This window comes from Pseudophryne corroboree, chromosome 5 (assembly GCF_028390025.1).
Source record: "Pseudophryne corroboree isolate aPseCor3 chromosome 5, aPseCor3.hap2, whole genome shotgun sequence".
NCBI classification, from domain to species: domain Eukaryota; kingdom Metazoa; phylum Chordata; class Amphibia; order Anura; family Myobatrachidae; genus Pseudophryne; species Pseudophryne corroboree.
The window spans coordinates 396,609,440-396,626,768 of NC_086448.1; the positions used below are offsets into that span (position 1 = coordinate 396,609,440).

General features: G+C 46.8%; 1 protein-coding gene across 2 annotated transcripts in view; it reads right to left on the reverse strand.

Moving 5' to 3' along the window:
• The window catches only part of FRRS1L (ferric chelate reductase 1 like), a 386,723-nt gene extending 382,042 nt beyond the window's left edge, over positions 1-4,681 (reverse strand). For both annotated transcript variants that reach the window (XM_063924908.1, XM_063924907.1), the window contains exons 1-2: positions 4,560-4,681; positions 1,812-2,008 (exon numbers count right to left, since the gene is read on the reverse strand). In XM_063924908.1, the coding sequence (XP_063780978.1) occupies positions 1,812-2,008; positions 4,560-4,588 (226 nt within the window). In that variant the 5' untranslated portion in view covers positions 4,589-4,681. The remainder of the gene's footprint in view (positions 1-1,811; positions 2,009-4,559) is intronic.
• Between the last annotated feature and the right edge of the window lie 12,648 nt (positions 4,682-17,329).

The window sequence follows — 17,329 nt, forward strand, 5'->3', positions numbered from 1 at the left end:
AATCTGTGAATTAGCAGCTCCACCATTGTGTGAGTGACAGCAATCTCACTCTGTGAGAGAGTGCTGAATCTGCACTTACCCACAGGCTGTGATGGCATACCATATCTGTATTGTGCAAGGAACACGCCCATTAAGGCGTCTGCCTTAATGATCGGAATTTCATTGCTTTTTGGAGTTTGAGTGGAAGAGTTACAACAGGTTTCTGAAATGCCAGATCATGTGTGTGAAGCCTTAATGGGACATGTGAAACCGTAAGGTTTTTTGTCTATGGAATATTAAAATAAGATTCTTCAGTCTCCTCTGTCAGCTTATCAGGGATATGCAGAATGTCTCTGATAGCTTCTATGAGATTCTCTATTCCCTGTGACAGAGTTGCCTCCCCCGCCTCTGAGTGCTTCCCCCTCCTCCATGTCTGACCCATCATCATCTGAGTCAGATTGCAAGATCTAGGCCAAAGGACGTTTTTGCGGACAAATGGCAGGGGACTGAGTCGCTGGTTTGTGTACTGAGTATCTGTATAAACTCAGTCATCGATTGTTTTAAGTATTGCGTCTTGTTCTCATTGCGGGACAATTTAGTGGAAATATTAAAAATCATTCCCCTAATGGAATCCAGCCACGCTGGCTCCGCCCCGCTAGCCTGGGAGGGTACACTTCACTGAGCACACTGGAGTGAACCCCCTGGAGAAGAGGAACACTGTGCCTTACAAGAAACACACTCTTTGTCTGACATACTGTGACATTAACAGCACACACACACAGGAAGAGGTTTAATGCACAATTAACCCACAAAGAGCCTTTCAAGAGAGACACAGAGGTAGACTGGAGCCAGCACACAGCGCCCTTACTGCTAATGCCATGCTTAGCCGGGTCACAGACTAAGTACCCAGATGGGGGACTTAGTACAGTAGTAAGCGCTTCCCCCCTGCTATGACCCCCTGGTACAGCTGAGGTAATCTGGAGTCTCTCTGGAGGAGCTGCGTGTCCATGTCAGTCAGCGACTGTGTCCACTGCAGAGGGAAAATAGCGCTGGTAAGTTGCTGGATCCACTCATAGTGAAGCTCCGCCCCCTCAATGGCGTGCGGTCTTCTCGCTTTTTTATACTGGCTGAGGCAATTTTTAGTACTTAAAATGGAGTCAGTCGCCTTTTAAGTCTGTAATGCTACTCTGGTTACTGTGTACACTTGTAGTGTACTTAGACTCAGTTCGCTCCCCCAGAAGCGTTGCGTCCGCACTGTGTACTAAGTCTGGAGACACCGCCACTCCCATATAAGCTGGGCGTCTCTGTACCCTCATGCCGCCATAATGGCCGGCAACCCGCTAACCGGAACGCCGGCTTAGTACTCACCACTCTTCTATCTTCTGGCTCTGTTAGGGGTGGCTGCGTGATGCGGGAATGTACGCTTGCCGTGGTAAGGCGTGTGAATATTTCCCTCAGGAGCTAGTGTCCTGTCAGCAGGGGGAATGGGACCATTAACCCTTGAAGAGGTTGGGCCGCCCCTTACCCCTAAATCCCATGAAGCAGACAGGCTGGTAACAACCAGTCCTGCCTGAAAATAACAAATAGATAAAATAAATGCAGAAAACTCTTCAGGAGCTTCCATGCGACGTGGCCGGCTCCTCCGGGCACATTTTCTAAACTGAGTCTGGTAGGAGGGGCATAGAGGGAGGAGCCAGCCCACACTATCAAATTCTTAAAGTGTCCATGGCTCGCAGTGCACCCGTCTATACCCCATGGTACTAAATGGATCCAAGTATCCTCTAGGACGTAAGAGAAATTTAGTTTTAGAAAACATGTTGTTATTTCCTGACCTTCTTCGGAGAGATATCTCAAGTCATAAAACTCAGAAGCAAAAGTGCCGTAAGTGTCCTCGTGTTTCTCATCCAGAGCTGAATCTCCCTGGTCCTTTCGGCTTCCCCTTGCTGCACTTTCATCTGCTGGGCTAGCCTTCGCGGAAGATAAAAAGAGTAGCAAACCCCCAAAATGTAGACACAGTAGATTCATGGCACTAAATAAAAGAAAAAAATATATATAAAAGGAGAATATTCAAAAGAGTTCATTTCAGAAATTACAACATTCAGAACATTTTATTACACCTTATCATCAAATGTAAACTAATATTACTAATTTAAATAAGCAATATCAGAATCTGCTTCTACAAGATGCTATGATCATTACACCAGAGTTCATAAACCAGAACATTACAGTTGTACTTATGTGGTGCACACAATAATGATCACACAATGCCCTCTCTGTTCGCTTATTATCAGATATGCTGTACTTTCATGGAAAAGTGACAATGTATTAAAAAGGCAATATAAATATATAAGCTGCACTACTACTCTGCTGTCATGTGAAAGTGGGGTGAGGGGGTACGGCAAAGATTTTATATGGGAGCAAGCACCATTTCAAAACCAAACTGTGCCAAAGTCATCTGATAACCAAAGTAATTATGTGTCTTTACATTTTTATCTCTGGCTGCACTAAGCAGTCTGCTTTATTTATATTAGGAAACATGAATGGACTGGGAAACGGACAAAAAAAAATACAAGCACAATACACAAAGGACAATACTGATTACTGCCTATCTTGTTTATATGCCCAATTTTCCAATAAAATATGATTTTCAAATGCGCAAAACAAGTGACAAAAGGAGGCTCCACAAATCTCCTTATAAAGATAGCATAAACAAGAAAAAATGTCCCAGATAAGGCGCAAACAGTCTCTCCTATTAAATATGAAGGAACAGATTTTATTAATACATCACACTCAAAATAAAATAAAAAGAATAAGCATATCACCACATATGTGGTTAATGGGGTACGTCTCTCCTTCACAGCCAATCCACACCATCTGGATAGTCCCGTAACAAACGTCCCACCAGTCTATATCAGGTGCAGGTATCAGTAGTCCCCAAACAGTTCAACAGGCCACCAAATGCTTAACGCGTTTCGGAACTCCGTCCTTCGTCAGAAGCATAGCGGCATTTGCAAAAGTCTCCATATTGAAACCTTCCATCATTGATAACCCTCCCTTAGGGTGGAGCTTCCGTTTCCCGCCGTTTCCCGGCTTCTTCCCCCGGCGGAAGAGACGCGGCCAGGAGACGGGTAGCCCCGCGAGTTGACTTTCGGCCGTGTCTCTTCCGGATGTGGCGCAGAACCGTTAGATCACTTCCGGGCGGGGCGCGGACCCGTGAGTTCACTCAAGGCCGCCAAAGAAGCCGGGAAAGGGCAGGAAACTGTAGCTCCACCCTAAGGAAGGGTTATCAATTATGGAAGGTTTAAATATAGAGACTTTTGCAAATGCCGCTATGCTTCTGACGAAGGACGGAGTTCCGAAACGCGTTAAGCATTTGGTGGCCTGTTGAACTGTTTGGGGACTACTGATACCTGCACCTGATATAGACTGGTGGGACGTTTGTTACGGGACTATCCAGATGGTGTGGATTGGCTGTGAAGGAGAGACATACCCCATTAACCACATATGTGGTGATATGCTTGTTCTTTTTATTTTATTTTGAGTGTGATGTATTAATAAAATCTGTTCCGTTTTAAGACTGTATTGCACAATCATGTTTCTCTTCTCTTGAGATGATGAGTACAACGTGAGACTATAGTGCAAAAAGTCTGGAGTCAATTCAAAGAAAAGGATTTTATTGGAAAACTAAGCATCATACTCAGCCTTCATATTTAATAGGAGAAACTGCTTGTTTGCGCCATATATGACAATTTTTCTTGTTTATGTGTACAGCAACTACTATAGCAGTGGTTCCGAAACTTTTTTGAATCATGGCGCCCAAGAGTATAGGAATTTTTTTCACGGCGCCCCTAGGCCTAAAGATTCTTATTCAGAAATTTAGAAAGAAATATTAAGTTAAGTAAATTGTCTTTATATGTCATACTTACAGTAGGTTCAATTATGTGGTGAGGAACAAGATTCACCTCTGGTTGTCCACATAGTTTATGGCTGGCAGCCACCAGCACTGGTTTTGCATTGCCTATAAATAATTTGAATTGGTCCTGAAACACCAGTACAAGGCACCCCTGCAGGTGTCCAGCGGTACCCCAGGGTGCCACAGCACACAGTTTAAGAACAACTGTACTATAGCAATAAAAAGGAAATATATGACTGCACTGCACGTTCACGAACATTAGAGACCGGAAGACCGTTTACAGCTCTCTACAATGCCTTCTCCCTGGTAAATGCTAACTAGAATGTCAGTCACAGCGATGTACTGTCTGTATTAACAGATTATTGTGTGAAAATTACAGGGAGCTAGACTACCCCACTCTACATACTACATTCATAACACTTGTTTTATAGAATCACTCAAATGACAACCTTGGACCTACGTATGGAACGTGTCCTTTAGACAATAAACGTACGGGTTTCTCAACTTTCTCGGTGCATCTATTATAAATGTATAATTTCCTCCGTGTGAATTTCCATGGCTACACCGAGATGGTGCTGAAACAGCTCCAGCAGCCCATTCTTCCTAACGACACGGCGTGCACAGTCCAGGCAGAGCGTAATACAGGGCACTGCACCATGCATCCTACCTTCCTGAGTAACGGGGTTTTCTGTGCATGCACCGGTCGCTTTTACATCGGGAATCCGGTCTCCGTGTTCGTAGGCCCTGTGGTACTAGGGATGACCATTCCTTACATCTGATTACATCACACCCATGTGACTGGGATGGTATGGGGGGGAGGGAGGAGGAGAGGGAGAGGGAAGAGAGAGAGAGAGAGAGGAGGAGGAGAGGAGAGAAGTCCTGTATGAGAGCTGTGATAGGAAGAGAAGATGTACTGTACATACAGGTTGAACTAGTAGAGATCCTAGTAGCATCCTAGTAGAGATCTTCACTAGTATTTGGACAGTAAGTTTAATGATTAATATGCTTTATTGGGCAAACAGATATTTCCAATAATGTATTTTATTCAGTAAAATCATGTATTTTGTTGTAGAAATGTTAAAATAATGTAAATAAATGTAAGATTTAAGCATCTCAGGACTTATGAGTACCACTAGTCATAATGACCAAGACAGTTTTCAAGTTTAGAGCTAACACAAGAAAAACTAGATTTTCTTTAAAATTTACCAAAGTCATTTTCATAGAACTTTTTTTCTGAGAGACTTACATCTAGCAGTTTTTAGGTGTCTAAAAAAAAAATTCACACCAAATCGCACGTTTGTAATTTGTGATGTTTTACTAAAAGTTGCAAATGTAATAGGGTGAGAATTTTAAGGTTAAAACGGAATTCGCATGTGATTATTTGCGGATTTTAGAAAAGTAAACATGCGATTTTTAGTAATAAAAAAAAACATGCGGATTTTAGGTCATGTTTCTATTACTTAGTCAAAAGCATGCACAGATCAGTGAGATCCATGCATGCTTCTGTATGGAACAATAAATAAAGAAAAAAATGACGTGCAGGTCCCCCCCCCCCAAAAGCATAACCAGCGTCAGGCTCTTTGAGCCGGTCCTAGTTCCAAAAATACAGGGAATACATTTACTGGGGTTCCCCCGATTTAAGCAACCAGCAATGGGCCCTTAGACCGGTCCCGGTTCCAAAAATATGGGGGGAAAAAGACGTAGGGGTCCCCCGCATTTTTAAAACCAGCACCAGGCTCCACTAGCCAGGGAGGTGATGCCATAGCTGGGGGACAATTTAGGTCCTTGCGGCCGCAGGACAACTCCCCCAACTAGTCACCTTAAATCAAGGGGTCCCCGCCCTCCAGGCACCCAAGGGCCAGGGGTGAAGCCCAAGGCTCCCCCCTCCCACATCCCCGTGGTGGTGGATGGGGGTCTGCAGTGGCGTGTGGTGAGGTCAGTGGCTGGTGAGGCACTGCAGCCATAATGTCCGCCGAGTCCTGCCAACGAAACCTACCACCGTGGAACCAATGCCCGCTACCGTCTCTATCCCTGATGGCCCAGGCCCCCCGCCACTAATTTGCAGCTCAGTCCAATACCGTCGCTGCCAATGCCCGCAGCCTGCCTGCTCAGAAAACTTGTGATGAGCAGGCGGCTAATACATTGTACATTTTTATAAAATAAATATTAGTATTTAGGACTGGGGAGGGAGTGGGAGGAGGACATGAATGCAATTTTGTTGTCCAGGGCTTCCATTAACTTAATAGCGCCGTGGGTGCGGTGCTATTAATTTAATGGAAGTCCTGGACAACAAAATAGCCAGCAGTGGGTGACAGGGAGACGGTGACGCCAGGTAGTTGACAGCAGTGGGTGAGAGGGAGAGGGTGACAGGGAGACAGTGACGCCAGGTAGTTGACAGCAGTGGGTGAGAGGGAGAGGGTGACAGGGAGATGGTGACGACAGAGAGGGTGATAGCAGTCGCTGACAAGGAGAGGGTGACACCGGCGAGAAGGTGACAAGGAGAGTTTGATGCCAGGGAGACGGTGACAGCAGTGGATGACAAGGAGAGGGTGACACCAGCGAGAAAGTGACAGGGAGAGTGTGATGCCAGGGAGACGGTGACAGCAGCGGGTGACAGAGAGTGAAGCTAGGGAGAAGGTGACAGCAGCGGGTGACAGGGAGTGACGCTAGGGAACAGGTGACAGCAGCGGGTGACAGAGAGTGACGCCAGGGACAGGGTGACAGTAGCGGGAGACAGGGAGTGACGCCAGGTAAAGGGTAACAGCAATAGCAGTGGGTGAGAGTATGACAGAGAGAAATAAAGGGTAATGGGGATAGGCAGTGAACGACTTATAGGGCTATTTACTTACCTGGTCCTGGGCCTAGAACTGCAGTGTGACGCTTAAGGGCCCCATACACTAGACCGATAATGACCGATTTCAGCCCAATTCGGGCATTCGGCCCGATATATTGGGTGAAATCGGCCATTTTTTGTGTGCTTTCCCCCCGATCCGATGCGTGTTCCCGTGTGCATTGGATCGGATCCCCATAGATCTGACATATCACGAGTGCTGAACTCGTTATATGTCGAATCCCGCAGTTAATGGATGGGAAAGTAAAAGATACATCGTATACAAAAAAAACTGCATACGATAGTAGATATATCTAATACTATCCTACCAACGGGGAGGATGCAGGGAGGTTGGAGGAAATCTTATATGACATGACAGACCATCATGTCGTATAAGTGTATAAAAACAGCATTGCCCCCCCCCCTCCTCATATTTAAAATATGGCCAGTGCGCGCAACAAAAATATAGGGGCATGACTTCATGGGGATAGGGGTGTGGCCACAAAATAATACCAATGCATTTTAAGCTGTAGAATAGTCTCCATTATTCAAATTACGCCGCACAGTAGCGCCACTCACACACATTACACCAGGTAGAATCCCTGTCACACATTACGCCTGGTAGAGCTCAATTTTACACAGTACGGTAGGCATTGTCCCTTTTTACACAGTTCAGCAGTTGTTGTCCCCTTTTACACAGTACGGCAGGCATTGTCCCCTTTTACACAGTACGGCAGCTATTGTCCCTTTTTAAACAGTACGGCAGCTATTGTCCCTTTTTACACAGTAACGGCAGCTATTGTCCCTTTTTACACAGTACGGCAGGCATTGTCCCTTTAGTTTTTACACAGTACGGCAGGCGTTGTCCCCTTTTACACAGTACGGCAGGCATTGTCCCCTTTTACACATTACGGCAGCTATTGTCCCTTTTTACACAGTACGGCAGCTATTGTCCCTTTTTACACAGTACGGCAGCTATTGTCCCCTTTTACACAGTACGGCAGCTATTGTCCCTTTTTACACAGTACGGCAGCTATTGTCCCTTTTTACACAGTACGGCAGCTATTGTCCTTTTACACAGTACGGCAGATATTGAGCCTTTTTACACAGTACGGCAGCTATTGTCCCTTTTTACACAGTACGGCAGCTATTGTCCCTTTTTACACAGTACGGCAGGCATTGTCTCTTTTTACACAGTACGGCAGCTATTGTCCCTTTTTACACAGTACGGCAGCCATTGTCATTTTACACAGTACGGCAGCCATTGAGCCTTTTTACACAGTACGTCAGCTATTGTTCCCTTTTACACAATACGGCAGCTATTGTCCCTTTTTACACAGTACGGCAGCTATTGTCCCTTTATACACAGTACGGCAGCTATTGTCCCTTTTTACACAGTACGGCAGCTATTGTCCCTTTTTACGCAGTACGGCAGGCATTGTCCCTTTTTACACAGTACGGCAGCTATTGTCCCTTTTTACACAGTACGGCAGCTATTGTCCCTTTTTACACAGTACGGCAGGCATTGTCCCTTTTTACACAGTACGGCAGCTATTGTCCCTTTTTACACAGTACGGCAGCTATTGTCCCTTTTTACACAGTACGGCAGCTATTGTCCCTTTTTACACAGTATGGCAGGCATTGTCTCTTTTTACACAGTACGGCAGCTATTGTCCCTTTTTACACAGTACGGCAGCCATTGTCATTTTACACAGTACGGCAGCTATTGAGCCTTTTTACACAGTACGTCAGCTATTGTTCCCTTTTACACAATACGGCAGCTATTGTCCCTTTTTACACAGTACGGCAGCTATTGTCCCTTTATACACAGTACGGCAGCTATTGTCCCTTTTTACACAGTACGGCAGCTATTGTCCCTTTTTACGCAGTACGGCAGGCATTGTCCCTTTTTACACAGTACGGCAGCTATTGTCCCTTTTTACACAGTACGGCAGCTATTGTCCCTTTTTACACAGTACGGCAGGCATTGTCCCTTTTTACACAGTACGGCAGCTATTGTCAGAGCCGGCCCTAACCAATATGATGCCCTAGGCAAGATTTTGGCTAGTGCCCCCTAGCACCACTGCTGGTTCTGCCTCTGACCTTGCACTTCTTTCCCAGAACCATCACCCCTCAGCCATAGCAGTCCTTATTTTGGTGTTTTTACGCCCTATATTTTAAATAGGAACAGTTCGCACATTTGGCGCACAGCCCAAAAAGGGGTGTGTTTTTGCTGGCAAGGGGCATGGCCACACAATAGTAACCCCAATTCCAAATACGCCACACAGTACTGCACTTTATTCACATTTGATCATGCGATAGTTTCCATAATTCATATTACACCCCACAGTAGTATCACTTTACCTTATAAACGTTACTCCTCACAGTAGAGCCCCTTATTCACATTACATCACACTGAATTGCTCCTTATTCACATTACACTACACCCTATTGCTCTTTATTCACATTAGACGACACAGTAGTGCCCTTTCTATACGCAACACCACATAGAAGAGCACCTTAAACACATAATTCCACACAGTAATGCCCCTAACACATATGAGACACATTATTAATGTCCTTCTAAACATAATGTGCTTACACATTATGATGAAAACCTTTATTAATGCCCTTTTACACATAATGTCCCTTACACATATGCCGCACATTATTAATGCCCTAATACACATAATGACACACATAGTGCCCCCTGCACATTTGCTGCACATTGTTAGTGCCCCTATACACATAATGACACATACAGTAGTACCCTGTTACACATACAGTATGCCACACATTATTAATGTCCTTAAACACATAATGACACACATAGTGCCCCTTATACATATGTTGCACATTATTAATGCATTTTTACATGACACACATAATGCTCCTTACACATATTCCGAACACTACTGCACAACCAACCCACTCACATGCACACAGCACTCACACTGCCGCTAACACTGTGACCTCTGCCTCTGCTTGGATACAGATGTGTCCTCATAAATATTGCCTCAGTGCTAACGTCGGGCAAATTTTTTAATGAAAATGCATCTTATTTGCATTGTTATGTGGCTAGGAAGCACAAGCAGCTTCTGCTGATTAAAATGATATACAGCATGCCTTTATACTGTGTGAGACTGTGGCTGTATCTGCATATGAATTGCTACACACAGAATATAGGCATGCCGCATATCATTTTAATCAGCAGAAGCTGCTGATGCCCATGGGCATATCAAATGCCCTAGGCAATTGCCTAGTTTGCCTATAGCTATGGCCGGCTCTGGCTATTGTCCCTTTTTACACAGTATGGCAGCTATTGTCCCTTTTTACACAGTACGGCAGCTATTGTCCCTTTTTACACAGTACGGCGAGCATTGTCCCTTTTTACACAGTACGGCAGCTATTGTCCTCTTTTACAGAGTACGGCAGCTATTGTCCTCTTTTACACAGTACGGCAGCTATTGTCCCCTTTTACACAGTTTGGCAGGTAGAGCCCCCATTTACACATAACAGATTTGGGGGAGGCGAGGGTCTGCAGCCAGAACCCCCTGATCGGCAGCATGTCTGTGAATGGAGGGGATGAGGGCAGGAAGCTGGGGTATGTGGCCATGTAAGCTGTGGGGACTGAGGAGGGTGAAGGCACAGGTGCAGCAGAGCCCGCACTCACCTCATGCTCCCCCGGGCCGTGCTGCTTGAAGTGGGTGGCGAGGGAGAAACTCCGGCTCCTGTCCCACGTGTCCAGTGCGGGGAACTGCTGCCGGGTGCTTTGCGGCCAGCCGCGGTGCGTGTACTGTGAGCGTGTAGGCTCCGGCTAACACTGACGGCACCGTGCACCCCCCTCTACCAGGTCTGACACTATACAGGGGGGCGTGCTGCGGGATAGGCTGGGGGACGGGCGGCCGGGGATGGCGGGGCATGTTCCTTGGTGCCCCCCTCCAGAATTAACCTTTGCCCAATCGATTCTGACTAAAGTGACGGGGGCGTGCTTTCATATAGGCTGAAAGCACGCCCCTGTCAAAGCGGCACTTGTACTAGGTGCCGCTTACAGGGCTTTTTTGAATGGGATTTTGCTGTCCATCGCCTGGCCCCGCCCCCCGCTTCCGGCCCTGTCACACTGACATCGGGAGGCACCAAGAAAGGTGCCTCCAAAACACTTTAAAAACAGTTTTTAATAAAGATAATAATGATTAAAACAATATTATAGCTAAAGCAGATACTTATGACACAGAATATGTGTCATAAGTATCTTCTTTCTATTATTTTAATCATTATGACAGGGGAGGCACTGCCTGGGGGTCTGGTAGCCTTTACAAGTGTGTAAATAGAAAGAATATAGTCCTTTGTTCTGGAACTATAAGGCACAGCAAGCCCCCCCCCCCCCCCCCCCACACTTGCTGGTACTTGGAGAACCACAAGTACCCGCATACAGGGAAATAACGGGCCCGCTGGTACCTGTAGTTCCACAACAAAAGAAATACCCAAATAAAAACACAAGACACACGCCGTGACAGTACAACTGTAATACGCATACATGCACAATTACACACTCATACATACTTACCTACAAGTACATCCCACATCGCCATTCACGTCCCCTTCTCCAGTAGAATCCAATCGTGTACCTGTAAAAAAAAAAATTATATATATATACTTACAAACAATCCAGTGAAGATCAGTCCTCTTCCTTCCATGTAGCATCCCAGGGGTTAAAAAACAAAAACGAAAAACCCGGTCCAATGAACTGAAGGGGTTCCCTGAATGCCGGGCAAAACAGTTCCATGTGTAAACATGGAACCCCTTTAGTCCGTTGGACCGGGTTTTTAATTTTTTAATTCAATTTTTTTAACACCTGGGATGCTACATGGAAGGAAGAGGACCGATCTTCACTGCACGCTTGGATTTTACTGGAGAAGGGGACGTGAATGGCGGTGTGGGATGTAGGTAAGTATGTATGAGTGTGTAAGTGTGCATGTATGTGTATTAAAGTTGTACTTTCTTGTGTTTTTATTTGGGTATTTCTTTTGTTGTGGAACTACAGGTACCAGCGGGCCCGTTATTTCCCTGTATACTGGTACTTGTGGTTCTCCAAGTACCAGCAAGCGGGGGAGGCTTGCTGGGACTTGTAGTTCCACAACAAAGGACATTATTCTTTCTTTTTACACACTTGTAAAGGCTTCACCCCTGGCCCTTGGGTGCCTGGAGGATGGCAACCCCTTGATTTAAGGGGTCCCCACTCCCCCAGGGAACCCTGGCCAGGGTTGACTAGTTCGGGGTAGTGATGCTGCGGCCGCAGGGACCTATATAAAAGTGTCCACTGGCTGCGGCATCACCTTCCTGGCTAGTGGAGCCTGGTGCTGGTTTTAAAAATACGGGGGACGCCCACGTCTTTTGTGTCGTCCCCCCCCCCCCCCCCCTGTATTTTTGGAACCAGGACCGGTACAAGAGCCCGGTGCTGGTTGCTTAAATACGGGGCGCCCCAGTCAATTTTTTCCCCGTATTTTTGTAACCAGGACTGCCTCAAAGAGCCCAAGGCTAGTTATGCTTTTGGGGGGTACCTGCACGTGTTTTTTTTTTTAACACTTTCTTTACTGTTCCATACAGAAGCATGCACGGATCACACTGATCTGTGCATTCTTTACCAAAAATCGCCAGTCAAACCTGGTCTATTATTCTGGTGATTTTTGGTAAGGTTTTGTGTGCAAGTGAAAAAATTGCATCCTATTACATTTGCGATTTTCATTGTTTTCAATGGGAAACATCTGTATGCGATTTTTCAACTTGAGACTTTTGACAAAATCGCAAGCTATTTTGCGATTTTCGGAAAACGTTCAAATTTGCGGTAAAAATCGCACGTTTTCTGAAATCGCACCCGATTACATTTAGCCTATAGACTTTTTTCTGTAGCATATTGAAATACATACTTTTTTCATGGCTGTTATTGGCTAACTTAGAATAATTTACTAGTGTTTTCAAACTGCTATTCACATGTTTGCAAGCTACAATACCTGTATTGTGGTTTCCATCTCGATCTCCTGTCTTTTCCTATTCCTTTCATCTACCTTAATTCATCTAATTTCCCTCTCCCCCATTTCTCTCCCAATTCTCATCTACCCCCCCCCCACCAATCTTTTCATCTACCTCTCCCACTATTCCTCCCTCCCATCTGTACTTTTCTCTGACGTCCTAAGTGGATGCTGGGACTCCGTAAGGACCATGGGGAATAGCGGCTCCGCAGGAGACTGGGCACAACTAAGAAAGCTTTAGGACTACCTGGTGTGCACTGGCTCCTCCCACTATGACCCTCCTCCAGACCTCAGTTAGAATCTTGTGCCCGGCTGAGCTGGATGCACACTAGGGGCTCTCCTGAGCTCCTAGAGAGAAAGTATATTTAGGTTTTTTATTTTACAGTGAGATCTGCTGGCAACAGACTCACTGCAGCGAGGGACTAAGGGGAGAAGAAGCGAACCTACCTAACTGGTGGTAGCTTGGGCTTCTTAGGCTACTGGACACCATTAGCTCCAGAGGGATCGACCGCATGGAACCGGCCATTGATGTTCGGTCCCGGAGCCGCGCCGCCGGCCCCCTTACAGAGCCAGAAGCAAGAAGTGATCCGGAAAATCGGCGGCAGAAGACTCCTGTCTTCAACAAGGTAGCGCACAGCACTGCAGCTGTGCGCCATTGCTCCTCATGCACACCTCACACTGCGGTCACTGATGGGTGCAGGGCGCTGGGGGGGGACGCCCTGAGCAGCAATATAAACACCTTGCCTGGCAAAATCATCACAATATATAGCCCCAGAGGCTATATATGTGATAAATTCCCCCTGCCAGAATTCCTGAAAAATGCGGGAGAAGTCCGCGAAAAAGGGGCGGAGCTATATCCCTCAGCACACTGGCGCCATTTCTCCCTCACAGCTCCGCTGGAAGGAAGCTCCCTGGCTCTCCCCTGCAGTCTACACTACAGAAGGGTAAAAAAGAGAGGGGGGGCACTAAATTTAGGCGCAATATACATATATAGCAGCTATAAGGGGATATAATTTAGTTAATCCCTGTATTATATAGCGCTCTGGTGTGTGCTGGCATACTCTCTCTCTGTCTCCCCAAAGGGCTTTGTGGGGTCCTGTCTTCTGTCAGAGCATTCCCTGTGTGTGTGCGGTGTGTCGGTACGGCTGTGTCGACATGTTTGATGAGGAGGCTTATGTGGAGGCGGAACAGATGCCTATAAATGTGTTGTCACCCCCTGCGGGGCAGATACCTGAGTGGATGGACTTGTGGAAGGAATTACGTGAAAGTGTCGACTCCTTACATAAAAAATTTGACGACATGCCAAATGCGGGACAGCCGGCTTCTCAGCTCGTGCCTGCCCAGACGTCTCAAAGGCCATCAGGGGCTCTAAAACGCCTGCTACCTCAGATGGCAGACACAGATGTCGACACGGATACTGATACCAGTGTCGACGACGAAGAGACTAATGTAATGTCCAATAGGGCCACTCGTTACATGATTGAGGCAATGAAAAATGTTTTACACATTTCTGATGTGACCCCAGGTACCACAAAAAAGGGTATTATGTTTGGAGAGAAAAAACTACCAGTAATTTTCCCCCCTTCTGAAGAATTAAATGAAGTGTGTGAAGTAGCGTGGTCTTGCCCCGATAAAAAATTGGTAATTTCTAAAAAGTTACTAATGGCGTACCCTTTCCCGCCAGAGGATAGGTCACGTTGGGAAACACCCCCTAGGATGGATAAAGCTCTTACACGCTTATCAAAAAAGGTGGCACTACCGTCTCCGGATACGGCCGCCCTAAAGGATCCTGCTGATAGAAAGCAGGAGGCTCTCCTGAAGGCTATATATACACACACTGGTATTATACTGAGACCAGCTATTGCTTCAGCATGGATGTGCAGTGCTGCAGCTGCGTGGTCAGATTCCCTGTCAGAAAACATTGACACCCTAGACAGGGACACTATATTGCTAAACATAGAGCATATTAAAGACGCTGTCTTATACATGAGAGATGCACAGAGGGATATTTGCCGGCTGGCATCTAAAATAAGTGCACTGTCCATTTCTGTCAGGAGAGGGTTATGGACTCGGCAGTGGACAGGTGATGCAGATTCTAAAAGTTTTGCCTTATAAGGGTGAGGAGGTGTTCGGGGATGGTCTTTCAGACCTAGTGTCCACAGCAACGGCTGGGAAGTCAGCATTTTTACCACATGTCTCCTCACAACCAAAGAAAGCACCGTATTATCAGGTACAGTCCTTTCGTCCCCAAAAGAGCAGGCGGGGTAGAGGCGCGTCCTTTCTGCCCAGAGACAGAGGTAGGGGAAAAAAGCTGCAGCATACAGCCAGTTCCCGGGAACAAAAGTCCTCTCCCGCTTCTTCTTCTAAGTCCGCCGCATGACGCTGGGGCTCAACAGGCGGAACCAGGTACGGTGGGGACCCGTCTCAAAAACTTCAGCAATCAGTGGGCTCGCTCACAAGTAGATCCCTGGATCCTTCAAATGGTATCTCAGGGGTACAGGCTGGAATTCGAGACATTTCCCCCCCGCCGTTTCCTCAAATCTGCCTTGCCAACAACTCCCTCAGGCAGGGAGGCTGTGAAAGAGGCAATTCACAAGCTGTATTCCCAGCAGGTGATAGTCAAGGTGCCCCTACTTCAACAAGGACGGGGTTACTATTCCACAATGTTTGTGGTACCGAAACCGGACGGTTCGGTGAGACCCATTTTAAATTTGAAATCCTTGAACACATATATAAAAAAATTCAAGTTCAAGATGGAATCGCTCAGGGCGGTTATTGAAAGCCTGGAAGAGGGGGATTACATGGTATCACTGGACATCAAGGATGCTTACCTGCATGTCCCCATTTACCATCCTCACCAGGAGTACCTCAGATTTGTGGTACAGGATTGTCATTACCAATTCCAGACGTTGCCGTTCGGCCTGTCCACGGCACCGAGGGTATTTACCAAGGTAATGGCCGAAATGATGATACTCCTTCGAAAAAAGGGAGTTTTAATTATCCCATACTTGGACGATCTCCTGATAAAGGCGAGGTCCAGGGAGCAGTTGTTGGTTGGCTTAGCACTATCTCAGGAGGTGCTACACCAGCACGGTTGGATTCTAATTATTCCAAAGTCACAGCTGGTTCCTGCGACACGTCTACTGTTCCTGGGGATGATTCTGGACACAGTCCAGAAAAAAGTGTTTCTCCCAGAGGAGAAAGCCAAGGAGCTGTCATCTCTAGTTAGAGGCCTCCTGAAACCAAAACAGGTGTCGGTGCATCACTGCACGCGAGTCCTTGGAAAGATGGTAGCTTCCTACGAAGCAATTCCATTCGGCAGGTTCCATGCCAGAACTTTTCAGTGGGACCTGTTAGACAAGTGGTCCGGATCGCGTCTTCAGATGCATCGGTTGATAACCCTGTCTCCAAGGACCAGGGTATCTCTGCTGTGGTGGCTGCAAAGTGCTCATCTTCAAGAGGGCCGCAGATTCGGCATACAGGACTGGGTCCTGGTGACCACGGATGCCAGCCTTCGAGGCTGGGGGGCAGTCACACAGGGAAGAAACTTCCAAGGACTTTGGTCAAGTCAGGAGACTTCCCTACACATAAATGTTCTGGAACTGAGGGCCATTTACAATGCCCTAAGTCAGGCAAAACCCCTGCTTCAAAACCAGCCGGTTCTGATCCAGTCAGACAACATCACGGCAGTCGCCCATGTAAACCGACAGGGCGGCACAAGAAGCAGGACGGCGATGGAAGAAGCCACAAGGATTCTCCGAAGGGCGGAAAGTCATGTGTTAGCACTGTCAGCAGTGTTCATTCCGGGAGTGGACAACTGGGAAGCAGACTTCCTCAGCAGGCACGACCTCCACCCGGGAGAGTGGGGACTTCATCCAGAAGTCTTCCAACTGATCGTAAACCATTGGGAAAGGCCACAGGTGGACATGATGGCGTCCCGCCTAAACAAAAAGCTAGAAAAATATTGCGCCAGGTCAAGGGACCCTCAGGCGATAGCTGTGGACGCTCTAGTGACACCGTGGGTGTACCGGTCGGTTTATGTGTTCCCTCCTCTTCCTCTCATACCCAAGGTACTGAGGATAATAAGGAAAAGAGGAGTAAGAACTATACTCATTGTTCCGGATTGGCCAAGAAGAGCTTGGTACCCGGAACTTCAAGAATTGATCTCAGAGGACCCATGGCCTCTGCCGCTCAGACAGGACCTGCTGCTGCAGGGGCCCTGTCTGTTCCAAGACTTACCGCGGCTGCGTTTGACGGCATGGCGGTTGAACACCGGATCCTAAAAGAAAAGGGTATTCCGGAGGAAGTCATTCCTACGCTCATTAAAGCTAGAAAAGATGTAACCGTACAACATTATCACCGCATACGGCGAAAACATGTTGCGTGGTGTGTGGCCAGGAAGGCCCCAACGGAGGAATTTCAGCTGGGTCGATTTCTGCACTTCCTACAGTCAGGGGTGACTATGGGCCTAAAACTGGGTTCCATTAAGATCCAGATTTCGGCTCTGTCGATTTTCTTCCAAAAAGAACTGGCTTCACTGCCTGAAGTTCAGACATTTGTTAAGGGAGTGCTGCATAT